General features: G+C 44.4%; 2 protein-coding genes across 2 annotated transcripts in view; one reads left to right on the plus strand and one right to left on the minus strand.

Annotated features, from left to right (window-relative positions):
• CRTAP (cartilage associated protein) overlaps window positions 1-5,687 on the plus strand; it is a 29,312-nt gene extending 23,625 nt beyond the window's left edge. Inside the window, exon 7 of the mRNA XM_004033814.5 lies at window positions 4,907-5,687. Within this exon, the coding sequence (XP_004033862.3) occupies window positions 4,907-4,960 (54 nt within the window). The 3' untranslated portion in view covers window positions 4,961-5,687. The remainder of the gene's footprint in view (window positions 1-4,906) is intronic.
• A 6,864-nt stretch (window positions 5,688-12,551) lies between these two features.
• SUSD5 (sushi domain containing 5) overlaps window positions 12,552-17,946 on the minus strand; it is a 67,857-nt gene continuing 62,462 nt past the window's right edge. The window contains exon 5 of the mRNA XM_019023127.4: window positions 12,552-16,516. Coding sequence (XP_018878672.4) covers window positions 15,225-16,516 — 1,292 coding nt within the window. The 3' untranslated portion in view covers window positions 12,552-15,224. The remainder of the gene's footprint in view (window positions 16,517-17,946) is intronic.

Raw genomic sequence — 17,946 nt, forward strand, 5'->3', positions numbered from 1 at the left:
GGCCATTTGTATATCTTTGAAGAAATGTCTATTCAAATCTTTTGTCCACTTTAAAATTGTTACTTATCTTTTTATTATTGTGTTGTAGAAGTTCTTTAGATATTCTAGTTATAAGTTCCTTATCAGATATATGAATTGTAGATATTTTCTCACAATTTGTGGGTTGTCTTTTCAGTTTCTAAATGGTGTCTTGAAGCACAAGTTTTCAAATTTGATGAAATTCAATTTATCTGTTCTTTCTTTTGTTGCTTTTGTGTTGTGTGTCATATCTAAGAAACCATTGCCTAATCCAAGGTCACAAAGATTTACTCCTGATTTTTACTCCTATGATTTTTGTAGTTTTAACTCCTGCATTTAAATTTACAACCCATTTGAGTTAATTTTATGTATGATATTAGGAAGAGGTCTAGTTTCATTCTCTTGCATGTGAATAGCCAGTTGTTACAGCACTATTTGTTGAAAAGACTTTTTCACCATTGAATTGTCTTGGTACCCTTTGAAAGAAATCAGTTGACCGTAAATGTGAGAGTTAATTTTCCAGACTCTCAGTCTATACCACTCATCTTGATTTCTATCCTTAAAGTTAGTACTACACTGTCTTCATTACTATAGCTTTTTTTTTTTAAATTATGTGGACTTTCAACCAAGATTAGATTACTGTAGCTTTATACTATATTTTGAAATTTGAATTGTGAGTCCTCCAACATTGTTCTCCTTTTCCAAGATGATTTTGGCTATTTTGGGTCCTGTACATTTCCATATGAATTATAGGTTTAGCTTTTCAGTTTTTGCAAAAGGCAGCTGGGATTTTTTTATAGGAATTCCACTGAACACATAAATCTCTTTGGGGAGTATTGGCTTCTTAATATTGTCTTCTAATCCATGAACATGAGAAGTCTTTCCACTTATTTGGATTTTTAAAAAATTTATTTCACAGTGTTTTCTTATTTTATTATTCCTAAACATTCTATTCTTTTTTAAAAAATTAAAGTAAATTCTTTCCAACCCCCAGTATTCAAGCATTTTATTCTTTTTGATGCTATTATAAATGAAATTGTTTTCTTATTTTCATTTTTGGGCATATTCTAAAAGAATAGAAATGCAATAGATTTTGCGTATTGATTCTGCAACCTTGCTGAACTTATTTATTAGTTTGTATGTGTATGTGTATTATTTTTCTTGCGTAATTGTTCTAGTTAAAACTTCTAGTACTATGTTGAATAGAAGCAGAGAGAGTGGGCCTGGCACAGGGGCTCATTCCTCTAATCCCAGCACTTTGGGAGGCTGAGGCAGGAGGATCACTTGAACCCAGGAGTTTGAGACCAGCCTGGGCAACATAGCAAGACCCCATCTCTACAAAAAATAAAAAAATTAGGCCGGGTGTGGTGGCTCACACCTGTAATCCCAGCACTTTGGGAGGCTGAAGTGGGCAGATCACCTGAGGTCGGGAGTTTGAGACCAGCCTGGCCAATCGGTTGAAATCTTGCTTTACTAAAAATACAAAAAAATTAGCTGGGTGTGGTGGCACATGCCTGTAATCCCAGCTACTCAGGAGGCTGAGGCACGAGAATCGCTTGTACCCAGGAGGTGGAGGTTGCAGTGAGCCGAGATCACACCACTGTACTCTAGCCTGGGTGGCACAGTGAGACACTGTCGTAAAAAAAAAAATTAGCTAAGTATGATGGTGCACATCTGTAATCCTAGCTACTCAGGAGGCTAAAGTGGGAGGATTGCTGGAGCTCAGGAGTGGGAGGGTACAGTGAACCATAAGCATGCCACTGCACACTAGGCTGGGTGACAGAGCAAGACCCTGTCTCTCCGGAAAAAAAAAAAGAAGTGGAGAGAGTGAACATCCTTGTCTTGTTCCCAATCTTAAAAGGAAAAAGCATACAGTCTTTCAGCATTAAATGTGAAGGTACGTTATTAGCTGGGGGTTTTTTGTAGGTGCCTTTTATTAGGTTGAGGAAGTTCTATTTGTAATTCGTTGAATGTTTTTTTTTTTTTTTTGAGACGGAGTTTCACTCTTGTTGCCTAGGCTGGAGTGCAGTGGTGTGATCTCTGCTCACTGCAACCTCCGCCTCCCAGGTTCAAGTGATTCTCCTGCCTCGCCCTCCCAAGTAGCTGGAATTACAGGCATGTGCCACCACACCCGGGTAATTTTTCTGTATTTAGTAGAGACGGGGTTTCACCATGTTGGCCAGTCTGGTCTCGAACTCCTGACCTCAGGTGATCAACTTGCCTTGGCCTCCCAAAGTGCTGGGATTACAGGCGTGAGCCACCGCACCCAGCCTGAATGTTTTTATCATGAATTTGTGTTGAATTTTGTCAAATGCTTTTTCTGCATCTATTGAGATGGTCACATGATTTTTGTTTCCCTTGTTAATATTCATTATAAAAATGACTTTTTTGTGACTAATATTACATGATATAGATAATTTTAAGAAATATAACCTTTTTGTAGGCATTTAGTTTGCTTCCAACTTTTTGCTTTTACAAATAGCATAGCAGGGACTAAATTGTTCACTTCTTCTCTAATCATTTCCTTAGAAAAAATTCCCAGTGGTGAAATTCCTGGTCTAAGGCTGTGAACATTTTCAAGACTTCTGATGTACAAGAACAACATATATAGAAAGCAAATCATAGATATTAGAACACGAAGAGATTTTTCACATGATTCAGTAAAGCTCTCTCATGTCACAGATAAGGAAACAAACTCAGAAAGACAGAGTGGCTTGCTCATAGTCACACAGAGGGTTAGTGATCATCTAATGAACACGCCAAGCTTATTGCAGGCTTTAAAATTCCTAGGATTCTTGTATTTGGCACTTTCAAGATAAAAGGACTTTGTTGAAGGTTCTGGAGTAGTTTGCTTATTAATTGAGGCTTTAGAATTGTGGAAGCACTAATCCATCTCTAAAGAATGAACCATTTTCTTACTATATACCAAATTATGGCAAGTAATACTTTGAAATGAAAATATAACCAAAATCATCAAATTCTTAGTTAGTCCTTCCATTTTCCAAAGGACATAATACTACTTTGAAACAAAGCATCAGTACACTTTAGCTGCTGATATGTGTGGCATTCTTCCTTATTATCTTTCTGGTGTTGAAATGTGTATAAGCACTCCTGAAAGTTTACGCACTGGTTCAAAATTTTGCAGAGGTTTATTACAGTTTCAGAAACTTTTTAAAACAGGCTGAAACAGATGCTTCAGGTTTCAAGTTCTGATGGTTGTTTGCTTCAGGAAAGTCCAAAAGAAATAGAATATAATTTGTTGGAAGGATGTATTGAGGGAGTGCTCTCAGGTAGGAACGGAATGAGGGTCAGGGGAAGGAGCTCAACAAATACGTGGTCTCAGCTGGAGTCAAGCTTCGCCTGCTCCCATGGGGGACTCTGGAGCATGAATTGCACCACAGAGTTGTTCTTGCCTTTTGTAGTCCCCCTTATCAGTCTGTCATTCGTTCTTCGTTGCCAGGAAGGGCTGGTGTGTAACCTCCCTGTCAAGACTGCTGTTTTTTTTGTTTTTGTTTTTGTTTTTGGCCAAAGGCAATTGCCCAGAGAAGGGGCAGCTGCTAGCCATTAGCAAGCAGCCCTCACAGGAGTTGGGGATGAGTGCACTGGGAAGGAGATCTGAGTGAGGCCCCAACAGTATTCACTACAACAGCCATGCAGGGGATGCATTTCTTTTGTCTGTGCTGCCTCGGGCACTTATTACTAGTGAGCTATAAGCAAACAATACCATCATCCCACAAGTCAAAACAGACACACAGCAGGATATAGTAACTCCCTAAGCAGAAGTCATAGCTATACACATAATCCCTCTACTATGCTGTGTTTTCCTTTTGGGGTCTAGAAAGCAACTGAAAAACAATTTTTCCAAGCTGTAGTGTCTACAACTTGAGTTTCTAATCTCAGGCATGACATAGTAGAAGTATTTGATGATAATACTAAGACCCCCCATTTGTGTCTCATGTACTTGATAGGTTTTCCAGTTATTCCCAAGTGCTGCAAGATTTTTATAAATTTCTCTGTGTTAAAACATCAAAAGGAGCCAACAGGCTCTTGGCCTGGGATGGTGAGCTCAGTGAAGGAGGTCGAGTTTTAGCAGGGTTGGTGGGGCCAGTCTGTGTTGACTCTTATGCAAGGGGCCTCAGCCTTGGTCATTCACTCATTCTCTGCAGAAAAGAGAATGGGTGTCATCAGCTGGTGGTCCAGGAGGGTTATAGAAGAGAAGTCAATGTGGAGAAAGAAATTGGGAAGGGTGCTGGGCTGCTTCAAGTTGAAGTGTAAGGCTGTTTGCAGAAGGAGGGAGCAGGTAAGCTCCTGGTACCGACACTGGGCAAGTGGATCCCACTATCCCTGTGTGTTTCTCCTGTAAGAGGAGTGATTGCTTCAGTCACACCAGCAGTATGTATGCAAGCACTCAATCATTCATCCTTCAACACATGTATTGAGCACCTTCTGTGTGCTGGACTCTGGGGAAGAAAAATCAACCCAGGCCCCTGGTCCTTGAGAAGTTTGTGTTCTGGTGGTCAAGGCAGAAAGGGAACAGATAGAAAATGTTCCTGTGGGAGACCTGCACACATGAGAGGGGAGGAAGGGGAGTAGGCAGAGATGCACACAGGAGGGGCACTTAGTAGAGCTGTTCACGGGCTGGGCTGTCCGCCTCACACAGCATGTTGGCGGATCTCGCAGAGCACTTGATACCAAGTTCAAATGGAGTGGAAGCCGAGGTCCCCTCCACAGGGAGAAATCAGATCCTCTGGGCCCCAGACCAGCAGAAAAAACCTGTTTCAGCCAAAGCAGACAGTGGTGATGGCCTCTTGGGATACTGTTTCTGCTCATCAGTACTTTTAAAAGTCCAATAGCCCATTTAATAAAGTTGTCCTGTTGTCTGTTACAGGGAGAAGTTGTGGAATACGTGGATGACCTCTTGGAACTGGAGGAGACCAGCTAGCCCACAGCAACCAAAGAGACTTCCTCTTGGCATTCAGGAAACACAGATTCTTTGTCCTTTTCCCAACAGCCCAGGCTGTTGATACCTCAGAGCCTTCTCTTTACTCTCCAAAGTGAAAGGGAAGCCCCCATCTCTCTAACTACATGTCACCAGGAGTGAGCCTGCCTTTCCCATCTTCACACCTGCCACCTCATGTTCACACCTATCTTTCTCACCTTTTTTTTGAGATGGAGTCTTGCTCTCTTGCCCAGGCTGGAGTGCAATGGCACGTTCTCAGCTCACTGCAACCTCCGCCTCTTGGGTTCAAGCAATTCTCCTGCCTCAGCCTCCCGAGTACCTGGGATTACAGGCATGTGCCACCATGCCCAGCTAATTTTGTATTTTTAGTAGAGATGGGGTTTTGCCATGTTGGCCAGGCTGGTCTCGAACTCTTGACTTCAAATGATCCATCTGCCTTGGCCTCCCACAGTGCTGGGATTACAGGCGTGAGCGACCATGCCCGGCCTCTTTCTCACCTTTACACCTGTCTTCTTATCCTCACATCTGTTTTCACACCGTCATCCCTGTCTTCCTCATGTTCACACTTGTCTTCCCCATGTTCATAGCTGCCTTTCTTACCATTTTGGTTTGAAGGGCAGTCTTCTCTGGCTTGTTTTTTTGTTTTTTGTTTTTCCCAGAAAATCAGTATTATTTTTTAAATAAGAAAAACATTCCTAGAAGATGATAATTGTGAAAACCTCCTTTGGCTTGTTTGCTTTTCCAGATTTTACTCTCCTTTCTCCCCATCTGGGAAAGATGGTGGAAGACAAAGGCTAAATTTCTCCAGCCTCACAATGGTCTTCACTTGGTCTGACTTGTACCAATTCTAGCACCCACTGAAAAACAAGTTGAGTAGACAGTGTAGAGTACAGAAATGTGGCTTTTGCCCCACTTTGCATCTCCAAAATTACAACGGTTGGCTGATCCCATTTGAGGACAATGCTTAGTTATAAGTCTCCGAGTTGGAAAAGGAAGAAAGCCAGAGCTGTCTAGTTTCATTCATTCTTTCAGTAAATATTTATTGAGTACCTACTGTGTGCTAGGCATTGACCTGGGAACTAGAGATACTTCACAGAATAACAGGGGAAAGTTCCCTGTGCTCATGGAGCTTACATTCTACAGGGAGAAAGAGATAGCCAATACATAGGAATAAATATATACAAGGTATCATATAGTGATAATTGCTGTGGAGAAAAATAAAGCAGGGGAGGGAGTAAGAAATCCTGGAGATGAGGCTGCAGTTTTAAATGGGGCCTCACTGGGAATGTGACGTTGAGCAGAGACGTTAGGGAAGTGGATCCTGGACAAGGCATTCCAGGCAGAGGAACAGGATGTGCACTGCCCCAAAGTGAGAGCTTGCTCTACGTGGTCAGGAAAGAGCAGGGAGACCAAGCAGAGTCGTGGGCAGGGGGAGAATGGAAGGAGAGGCGGCTGGGGAGGACAGGTGGTGGAGGGCCTTGGCTTCTGCTAAGTGAGATGGGAACACTGGAGGGTTTGCACAGAGGAGTGCCTTGATTGATTTATATTTTGCAAGGGTCATTCTAGCTGCCATATTGTGAAAAACTTTAGTGGACAAGGGCAGAAGGAAGAGGGAAGACCTGTTAGGAAGCTACTGCAAGGTTCCAGGCTTGGGCCTGGGCCACAGCAACAGCAGTGGTCAAATACCTAGATTTATTTTGAAAAGAGCCAATAGGATTTGCTGAGAGTTTGAATGTGGAGTGTAAGAGAAGGAAGAGTTAATGATGACATTAATGTTTTTGGCCTGAATAGCAGGAAAGATGGAGTTACCAGTTACTGAAATAGGGAAGGATGGGCTGGGTAAGTAAGGAATTTGGTGCAAAGCAGGCTGTCTGTGGTTGGAATGGGAGGTTCTGGCTGCAAATCAAAGTGGAGAGTTTTCTCAGGTCAGGTCTGCAGCAGAGCTCGAGACAGGGATCTGAATGCACTTGGTTTATTGTGGGGGTGCTCTCAGAAGGAACCTGTGAAAGCCTTTATCAGTCATTTATTGGCTGTGAGAAGTTCTCTGGGAGTGTGGGTACATTTGAAGGCAAGTGACTTCAGTTGAGGGCAAGTCTCTGGAAAAGAGGCTGTAGGCATCTGGCAGCTACCATGCATGGTAGTGTGTTGGGGGTGGGGGTCCTGGGCACTGGCTGTATGAAGGGATCTGGCAGGGCACCACAGCGCCCCCTACTGAACCATCAGCATGTTAGTGGCATTTAAAGCCACGCAGCTGGAGGGGCCACTGAGATTGTCTCTGAGTATTACTGAGAAGCAACAGAAAAGAGCCATGGATGGAGCCCTTGGGCTCTCTGGGAAATGGGAAATCAGCCAAAGGACTGAGAAGGAGTTACCTTAAGGTCAGAGAAAACCAAGAGAATGTGGTGTTCTGGAAGCTGAGCTTTCTTTATTCAACCTCATTCCCTTCTCCAAATAAGCCACTTGTGTAGTTGGGCCCCTCCAGGGTTGAAGGTAAGAGGAGAAAGGCACAGCGTTTGGGATACAAGACTTTTCCTGCAATAGCCTGGGAAGGAATAAAAGGATAGAGTGTTTGGGTTTTTGTGTAATGGTGGTTAATTGGGGTGGAACACTCACACATTGTGCTTTTTCTGGGTTTCCCTTATCCCCCAGAGCACTCTACCAACCTCGGGGAACTCAGGCACATCCTTCTGTTTCTCCTTCAGCTCTATCCTGCTTCCCTCATCCCTTCTGACACCACGTCCTCACTCACCTGCACAAGAATCCCTGCATCAGGTTCTCCTTTGAGGGTACCCACCCAGGACAGTCCCCTACCACTTCTGTCTTGGGCTGAAGTTGCCCACGTCCACAAAATCTGTACTCCCAGCGGGGGTGTTTGGCCCGAGGAGTCAGTGTTATTACTGGTGGATGCACCGTGTCCACAGCAGCCCCCAATCCCAGCGATGCGTCAGATCTTACGTGGCTTCCTGCTGGGGGAGATGGCCTTCACCCACGGGATGCCAGGTTCTCCTTTCTTTCCTCACCCCACCCTTTACTCCACCAGGGAAACTTCCTTTTGAACTCAGTGGGGAAGAGGGTGATGAGACAGGACTAGAAAGTAGTGGGGGACCCAGCGAGTGGACGCCCTGCTCCGGGATTCCTGAGTCTGTAAATAGTGTGCCCAGCAGCTGTGAACTCCCCTTATAGCCCCGGGCTGCAGTGTCCTTCCCAGCTGTGTGAGAAAATGAAAGCCGACGTCCACAGGGACCCAGGCAGGGTTGGGTGTTGTGACTCACTCCACCTCTGTGCCCTGCAGAGGTACTGTTGGGTCCTTGTCTTGTGAGCCTGGGGTGAGCTCTCTGTACATGTTGTTGTTCCACGTATGGGTTGAGTTGGCATGCTGGGAGGTCCTCGTTCACTCTCTGAAGTTGGCCTCCTTTCACTGGGGATTGAAAAGCACCTCCACCCCTACCCTAGTGATGTCCCCTGAGGACCCGGGTGATAGTACAGTCAATATTGTCAGTACTTTGCTTTGATTGAAGGCTGTAGAGCTGAGTTACCAAAATTTCTATTTCAAAGGAAACCAAACCTTAAAAAAAAAAAAAAAAGTGGGCTGGGTCTTCCAAACCTACCATGAAACCCTGGTGTGCAGGCTGCACTCAATGACCTCAACCCAACACCTCCCTGAGTGTGTTTCTTGGAAGAGCCTAGACGATTCCTGGATGGAGACCCCATTAGTTCAGCCTCAGTCTGGCCCGTCTTGGAAAAAACAAACACATTTGTCAGCTTTGTGGGAGCTTCCAGGCCTGTCCTAAGATGCCTCGCTTGTCCTTTGACCCATCAGCATGGAGCTCAGTGGTTGCTGTTTAGTTCTGCAGGCTGGTGGGGAGGCCGCCCATCGTGGTGGGGCATCTGTCCAGCCCCACTGCCACTCAGGGCATCCAAACAGGAGGTACCCGCTGGGAAGGGTCTGAAGATACTCCTTGTGGCCACTGCTACTCTTCACACTTGACTTGTGGAGAAGCGAAGGGCTGAGGGGAGGTTTGTGTACACCCACGTATTTAAAAGTGACTGACTGACTGGAGCACATACCGACATACGCAACATACTAATACCTTCCTGATTTTCGAGACTTTCTAATTACTACAACTAACCTGTTGTGCTCACCTCTGGAATTCAGAAAGAGAGCCACTGCGAGCACTGACCACAAGGGCTGCCTTAGGAAGGAAATGTGTGCTTTCAGGAGTTCTTATTAGGGGAATTTTAAGAGCACAAAAATTTTATTGAACCCACCTTAGTGGCAAACAGAAAATGATTTGTTAGATTGTCAGTTGGAAGGGGTTTATTATGACTGCTGGTGAAATAAACAGTGACCAGTTTCTGCCAACATTTATGGAAATAACGTTTCTAGGTTTTAAATGTGAGCTGTAAACTGAAGCTACTTCAGTTAAAAAAAAAATCAATACTTAAACTGTAGGGAAAAGGTGGATTGGTGCCAGAGAAAACATTATTTAATAGTGTCAGAACATGGAACTGCGACACAGTTTGTAGCAAGGCACTGAGAAAAACCCACAACTAATCCTTCATCGCAGCTGTCTGAACTCTTGATCATCTGCCATCCCCCAAACAGTGACTTCTTTTTTTCTGGTGACTCCAGGCCTGAATGACCTAGTGTGGAGAGTTTAAACTATGTACAAGGGAGGAAAGAAAAAAAGGAAAGGAACCTTAAGTAAGCCTCAGCCAAAGGTTTTATGCATTGGACTTCCTGTGCCTGCCCCCAGGGGCAAGACTGATCCCCATGCCTGTGCCCATGACATCTCCCTGAAAGAGAAGACACCATGACAGCCCGGCTTTGCCTTGACTGACCCACTGCTACCCCAGAAATAAGAATCAAGAGCAGCTATTGTTATCCTTAGAGTGTTTTCCGTCTAGGGCCGGCTCGTGAACAGCCACATATCCTTGCACCTGACACCGTCCCCACACAAATAGATGGCTTTCGTTGCTTGTTGAATGAATGAGTGAGTTGGCTCTATATCCCCTTGGAGCTGGCAGGTAAGATATTAGTGCCTCATTTTACAAGAAGAGAATAGGAAGGAATTAAGCAATTTGGCCAACAGATACAAGATAGATTCCAGAGTTTTATCTCCCACTTTAGGGTGGCAGCCAGTAGGCCAAACTCCAAAGACCATTGCTGATGTCTTTTTCTGCCTCCCCTCTTTGGGTTAGTGTGGTATGTACAAGCTCACTCTTGTTGAAAGTTAGAAAATAGTTGAAAACAAAAGGTTTTTGTTTTTCTTTTTAAATCACATTAAATGTTTTACATTGCTTATTCTCTATTTTCTATTCTATCCACTGGACAGGGATGTCTTCACCACATTCTAGAAGCTATGTTGTAATGAGCTCTGTTTTCTCAGGTCTGTGAAATTTCTGACATTCATCTAACAAAGTAGAAACTTCAAGCCAGGGACTCCTGGATCTCATGCAAGAGGAGTGGTCCTTGCTCTCCATGAGCCAAGAGCTGGCTGAGGTCCTGTCAGGCAGTAGAGGCTCATGCCTCTCCCCCGGAAGATTGTCTTTCAGAGGAGATCTGGAATCCCACTAGGAAAAACATTTGGAATCTGTTTCAAACAGGGACACAAAGCATCTTCAGGCATGACTGTCAACAGCAACTATGCCCCATGCATGCCACTAAAGGGCAGGCAGGAGAAAGAAGAGTAGAAGGAAGCAGGTGGAAAGAGTGAGGAACCAGCCAGCACAAAAAGAAGTCCACGTTATGGAGAGTTGAAACAGCTGTCTGAAGAAGAGGTGGAGGACATGGAGGTCAGCCCAAGAATTCCAGAGGTTATGGTGAAAAAATCTGGACTGAGGAGGAGAGGAGGTGTAGGGAATAAGAGTTGAGTGTTGATGGATGTCTTAGGTCAGGATCCTTTGAAGCAAGGGAAGTGATGCGGTGCTCTCAAGAGAAGGGGTGTGAGAGAAGCAGGAAGGAGCCAGTAAGGATGTGTCTTCAGTTGGAGACTGACTTCAGCTTGATCTCATGGGAGCTCTGGAGCATGAATCATATCGGAGTTGGTCCCACCTTGAGGAAAGGAGGCCAGCCTTTAGCATTCTCATGACAGCTGGTCATTTGTTATAGGCTGCCCTAGCAGAGTATACAGTGGTCTAACTTCCTGGGTGAGGGAACTCTCAATAGGCCAAGGGCAATTCTCTGCGTTGGAAGCGTACACTTACGTGCTTATGAGCATTTTAACAGCCAACACTCAGGGCAGCTGGAAGACAGGTTCACCTACCTAGCAAAGGGGACCTGGGAGGGGCATCAACAATGTCCACAACATTGGAAGGCTTGGGAGGCATGGATCTGTGGTGGTCATGGATGTAAAAATGGAAGTAAGGCAGATGGGATTGGTGCTGATGGTGTCTGAGCTGGATTTGCTAGCTGCCCTTCCGTATCTCTTCCAACATGCCCCTCCAACATGCCCGGTGTCCCAGAAGCCTGACCTCTATGGTTCCATTGCCTGGGCTTCTTCACCCTCTGATTTCCAGTTGCCACTGGGACATGCCAACAAGAGATGGCAGGGTGAGACAAGGTCTGGTTCCTTAAAATCTTTGCTTCCTCCAGGCCACAGTTGGACACTGGCTGCATTCTCTTTGAGGCCAGAGTCCTTGTCCTGCAGAGCCTTTCCTATTACCGAGCTCTTGTTGGGTTCCATAACAGGTCCCCACCATCCCTTGATGGTTCCCCTAACTCTCCCCACACCTTTGTGAACAGTCCCTTCAGCTAACCCTCTAATTACTCCTTTGAGTGTCCTGTGAGTTAGGAGAAAGGGGATAATCAGTTCTCTCTTAGGCCAGTGCTTCTCAAGCTTTACCATTCATGCCCACCACCTGGGCATCCTGTTAGATGCAGATCCTGATTCAGCAGTCCTGGGGCAGGGCCTGAGATTCTGTACTTCTAACAAGCTCGCAGTGCCTGTGCTGCTGGGGCAGGAGCCACACTTTGAATAGCGAGGTCCTGGGTGTTTCGTTGCAGTGAGGTAAGTGGTCTCTGGTTGGGGCAAGGAAGAGGGAAGTAGGGAGGGAGGGGGGGCAAGGAAGAGGGAAGTAGGGAGGGAGGGGGGGCAAGAGTGCCACCAACTTCCCTAAAATCCTGCTGCAGGAGGTAACATAACTGAGAGTTAGGTTTAGAAAGGGCAGTCTTAGATCTTAGATATAGCAAGTATTAAGACATTATTTTCAAGATTACTAGAGATTTTTTTTTTGAATGGAGCCTTGCTCTGTCCCCCACGCTGGAGTGCAGTGGCATGATCTCAGCTCACTGCAACCTCTGCCTCCCGGGTTCAAGCAATTCTCCTGCCTGATCCTCCTGGGTAGCTGGTACCACAAGCATGCTATCACGCCCGGCTAATTTTTGTATTTTTAGTACAGAAAAGGTTTCACCATGTTGGCCAGGCTGGTCTCGAACTCATGACCTCAAGTGATCTGCCTACCTCAGCCTCCCAAAGTGCTGGGATTACCAGTGTGAGCCACTGTGCCCAGCAAGAATTTTTTTTTTTTAAACCATGGTGCAGTAGCCTAGAAATAAAATACATTCAGCAACTGTTGGGGCAATAATTATTTATTTTAAATATCTCAGAAGCTTTGTGTTAATAGAACCCCCCCCCCAATTTTCATGAGCATTAAACATTCACCATTCTCAAAACATGCATGACATACAATTTAGATTTACATTGTTTTAATCATTCCCTTTCAACATGCATTTTTAGATTCTATAACATTAATTTAGAGGATACCACACCAATAAGAACTTAAAAACTGATGTGTTGGGTTTATTTCACAGTCCATGTCTACAAATAAAACATTTACCTGTATTAATAATTTGTAATAAATTTATCAATACACTGTATTAATATTGCCTATTTATTTGTTGGTATAAATCCAATGTTCTGGGTTATTCCACAATAGTAGTTGCTAACACGGTCCCAATGCTGAGACAGAGGCTATTTTATATAGTTAAAAATAGAAAAGTTATCTTGCAGTAGATTAGGATCTAATTTATAAATATATACAGTCTCTGGCTTTTATTCTATTATGTTTTGCTTTGGCTACATGCAGAAAGCATTTTATTCCTATTGTTCTTGACTTCGTCTGATGCACAGGTATTCTAGTTGGTACCTTCAGGCTTTATTTTACCCAACTATGGGGAATAAGATCTTGGATTATGCTGCCTCTCTTTACAGCTACTTCGCCTATTACTTTTCCAAAGCTTGCTGAAAAGAGGTGGCAGGGTAGAAAACATGTTGTGAATGTTTTTTTTCCTTAGGTAAAACACCACCAACAATTTTTCAATCATAAAAAAGATCAGGATTTCCCTCTACCACACAAAAACACTTAGACTGCTATGGCGTCTCAAAATAAATGTGTCACATTCATCACCTTTTACCACTGATAACTATTTCTAAGAAGGTGATTCATATTAGAAAAATATAACATGTTTCATTTCTGTGCCAACATACATGAGACTATTGCAGGTGGCATTTAGGCAGCTTCAAATGCCACCTCAGCTGCACACAGCCATGCCTGACTTCCACACAACACACACCGCATACTCATCTGTGCCTTTAGGGCTTCAGCTGGCCTCGAAGTTCACATTTGAGATTATTATTAAACCAACAGGCTCTCAAACTTGAGTGCATATCAAAATCACCTGGAGGGCTTGTTAAAAACAGAGAACTGGGCCCTACTCCCAGGGTTCCTGTTTCCTGAGTCCAGGGTGGTACTAGAGAATTTGCATCTCCAACAAATTCCCAGGTGACGCTGATGCTACTGGTCTGAGGACCACACTTTGAGAACCACTGCCATAAACCATCCTCGCTGAGCCACCCTAAGATGATTTAGATGCTATGAAATGGATTACCCAACACACAGGATGGATTCCGTTTCCACAGAGCTCCCAGTTTCCACACTAGAGAACAGATCAGCACAGATCATTTTATATTCTTTCACAGATTCTTCTGCTTCTCCATCAAGTATGTGCCCATACTTGATATCCTGGTGTTCAGCCCTCTGAAAACATTTCTTTTTTTTTTTCTCCCGTTTCATTCTCTCTTACTGGAGTTCAGAGAAATGGTTAATCCTGAGAGAGGAAACCAAGGACTGAGTTTTGTTAGTCCTGGCAAAAATTCCAAGACATTCCTAGGCACAGACTGGTCAAGGACAACTAGGCCACTGCTTCTGAGAGGAAATGGTACTTACTGGTACAAACCTAACTTTGTTTTTAAAAAATAATGGTAAATCCTTAACCATGAAAGATTGAAAATAAAATAAAATAAATGACAGGCTGTCCCACAGAATGGAGGGAACAGAGGGGGATGTGTGTTTCTTCACTCCTCACCTCCCCCAACAAAATGTCAGTCTTAAATTCTGATTTCAAGAAACAATGAAAAAAGAAACCTCAAAGTTTCTAGACTGTGTCCTGGCTCTTGGTTCATCTGCCCTCAGCAACATCACAACATTAAAAGGAAACAACCCATTATTCTTCCATATTCCTCTCCCAATAATTCAATATCCATGTCCTAGATAATACTGCTCTCATACACTTGGTTTATCATGACTATTTATAAAATTTCAGGGCATGAAGCTGGTGATTTGCTCTCTTCAAAAAGGTAATACTGTGATGTGGCTCACACCTGGAATCCTAGCACTTTGGGAGGCTAAGGAGGGCAGATCACTTGAGGTCAGGAGTTCTTGACCAGCCTGGCCAACATGGTGAAACTCCATCTCTACTAAAAATATAAAAAAATTAGCTGGGCATGGTGGTGCATGCCTGTAATCCCACCTACTTGGGAGGCTGAGGCAGGAGAATTGCTTGAACTTGGGAGGCGGAGGTTGCAGTGAGCTCAGATCGGGACACTGCACTCCAGCCTGGGCAACAGCATGAGACTCTGTCTCAAAAAAAAAAAGATAATACCGTGATGAAGGAAGAGGCGATTTTTGACCTCACACTGGAAACAGGGCCCAAGCACAGGTCTGGGATTAGTGTAGTCAATTCCAGGGCAGACGGTGGAGGAGACATTGACATGAGTGATGATGCCACCAAAGCCTCCCTGCCCTCCCAGGTGCTCCAGAGACACTTCTCAGCCTATAAAACAAAGGGCTGAGGAAAAAATGATGAGCCCCAGTCCACCTGCGTCATGCTCTAGTGAATTATCGTGTGATGTGTCACAGTTATTTTCCTCCCAAGTGGCTTTGGGAGAACCCACTCCAAAGGTGCCTAGACCTTCTCCATCTCGATCTGCTGGTGGTAGTGCCGAGCCTGCCGCTGGCCAACATTCAGCTTGTACACGGAGCTCTTGTGCTGGCACTTGCGGTAGCCCCACACCATCCCCACACCTGCCAGGAGCAGCAGTAGGCACAGGACGGTGACAATGGTGGCGATCACAGGGCCTCTGCTGAGGCCAGGACATCCGTCCCCCACACACGACTCCAAGGTGGGATGAAGCTCCTCACTTGCACCTGGCCCGGGGCCTTCCTGTCCAAAGAAGTCTTCAGACAGCAGGTATGGGAAGCTATCCTGGATCTCAGGAACAGTGGTTTCTACTGGAGGCTGGGTGGTTGCCATGATTGTTGAGGGGATGTGGTTAGGTGTCTGCTTGACAGTGTTCACTGTTAATATCTCCAGGGTGGAGCTGGTGAGCTCATAGGGCAGGGTGGCCATGGGAGATTCCTCTGTGATGAATCTCCAGGGTAGAGTTGACTGGTACTTCGTCAAGTCACCATCCCCAATGCCCTCAGTCTCGGAAGCATTCACGGGTCTGAGCACCAAAGCTTCCACATCTAGCATTTGAGATGGAAGAACTGAACTATGGGTCATGCCCTCGCTTGGTGTGAGGGTGCTACTCTTGGGCTTCTTAACTTCCACAAGAATGGGCTGATCAGGAGTAACTAGGACGTTTTCATCCAGCCCTACTGACCCATCCCCTCTGTCCCCATCTTCTTCCTCTTCTGCCTCTGTCTTCCTCCAAGCCCCATCTGTCACAGGGTAGCCATCTAACCAGGACTCATCACTGCTGCTCACCACTGGATCTCCTGCCTTGCTGTCATTCTTGCCCACAAATGGCCCCGAGGGACCATCAGTGTTGCCGTAGATCACCTTGGTTTCAGGTTCACCTGGGACCAATTTTACACCACTGTGGTTGTCTCCAGCAGAAAACTGCTTTTTGGTGTCATCATCCACCTCCTTTTCCAACCCAGGCTTGTGGAAAGCCTCAGCAGGAAACCAGAACAAGTGCTTCTGGAGCAGCCGTGATCCTGGTGAATCTGCGGGGACACTGCTCCCAGCACCAGGCAAGCCTGTGGTTGGCACAAAGGCTTTATCCCGGGCTATGTTTTCTCTCCCCACAGAAATGGAGACCAGACGGTCCTGTTTTGGAGCCTCCTCAGAGGAGTCTCCCTGACCCCTGTCCTCATCTGCCTCTGTCCGGGAATCCTCCATGAGCTCTCTGAATGACACAGATCTGTCATCAGGGAAGTTATCTTCATAGTCAATGTGTGCCTCAGCCTCATCTGGAAGAAAAGAGGGAAAAACCTTATTAGCTCCAAAGGCACAGAGCCAGTATAGAACATAAGAAAAGGAAATTAAAAGCATAAAGGCTGGGACAGAATAAATAATACTGTTATTATTCACAGATGATATGACTGTGTATCATAGATAAACCCAAATAATCTACATATGAATATTACAAGTAACTAAAATTAACATCTGAGCTTAGGCCGGGCATGGTGGCTCACACTTGTAATCCCAGCACTTTGGGAGGCCCAGGCAGGTGGATCACTTGAAGCCAGGAGTTTGAGACCAGCCTGGCCAACATGGCGAATGCCCATCTCTAATAAAATACAAAAAAATAGCCAGGCATGGTGGCATATGCCTGTAATCCCAGCTACTCAGGAGGATGAGACATGAGAATCGCTTGAACCCGGAAGGCGGACGTTGCAGTGAGCCAACATCGTACCACTGCACTCCAGCCTGGGTGACAGAGTGAGACTCAAAAACAACAACAACAAAAACAACAACTCAAAAACAACAACAACAAAAAACATGTGAGTTTATTAGGGATACTAGGTCTACAGTAAATATAAACATCAATTGTATTTCTAAATATTGTCAATAAACAGAAAATTAAAATTTAAAAGGATGCTATTTACAATAACATTAAAAAAACCAAACACATAGGAATAAATCTAACAAAAGATGTTCAAGACTTCTACATGGAATGATATAAGACATTGCTAAGCAAAATTAAAGAAGACTTAAATGAATGGAGGAATAGACCATGATCATGCAGTAGAAGGCTCAAGATCATTAAGTTGGCAATTCTGTCCAAATCGATCTATACAGATCTAATACAATTCCAATAAAAATCTCAGACATTAACTGAATGTTAAAGTTTATGGAAATGCAATGGATGGAAGTTTATGGAAATGCAATGTAAGAATAGACAAGGCGATATTGAAAAAGAAAAAGCCGGAAGACATATGCAAAACATTTCAAGATTTACTATAAAACTGCATTACCTTTTAAGGCTGTGGTATTGGCACAAGGACAGATAACTGGATTACATTAAAATTAAGATCCTCTGTTCATTAAAAGCTACCACAAAGAGAGTTAAAATGCAAGGCAGAGTTAGAGAAGCTATCTGCAACACATATAACCTCCAAAGGGCTTGTATCCAGAATTTAAAAAGGACTCCCACAAATCTATACTAGGTAGACAGACAAACCATAGAAAAATTGGCAAGATACTTGACTTGGGACATCACCAGAAAGATATCAGATTAGTCATTAAACATGTGGAAAGATGCTCAACCTCACTAGTAAGAGAGAAATGTTAATTATAGTCATAATGAGATACCATTGCATAGCACCAGAATGGCTAAAATTAAACAGACCGACAATATCAAATGTTAACTAGGATATACAGCACTGTTAGTGGGAGT

This window comes from Gorilla gorilla, chromosome 2 (assembly GCF_029281585.2).
Source record: "Gorilla gorilla gorilla isolate KB3781 chromosome 2, NHGRI_mGorGor1-v2.1_pri, whole genome shotgun sequence".
NCBI classification, from domain to species: domain Eukaryota; kingdom Metazoa; phylum Chordata; class Mammalia; order Primates; family Hominidae; genus Gorilla; species Gorilla gorilla.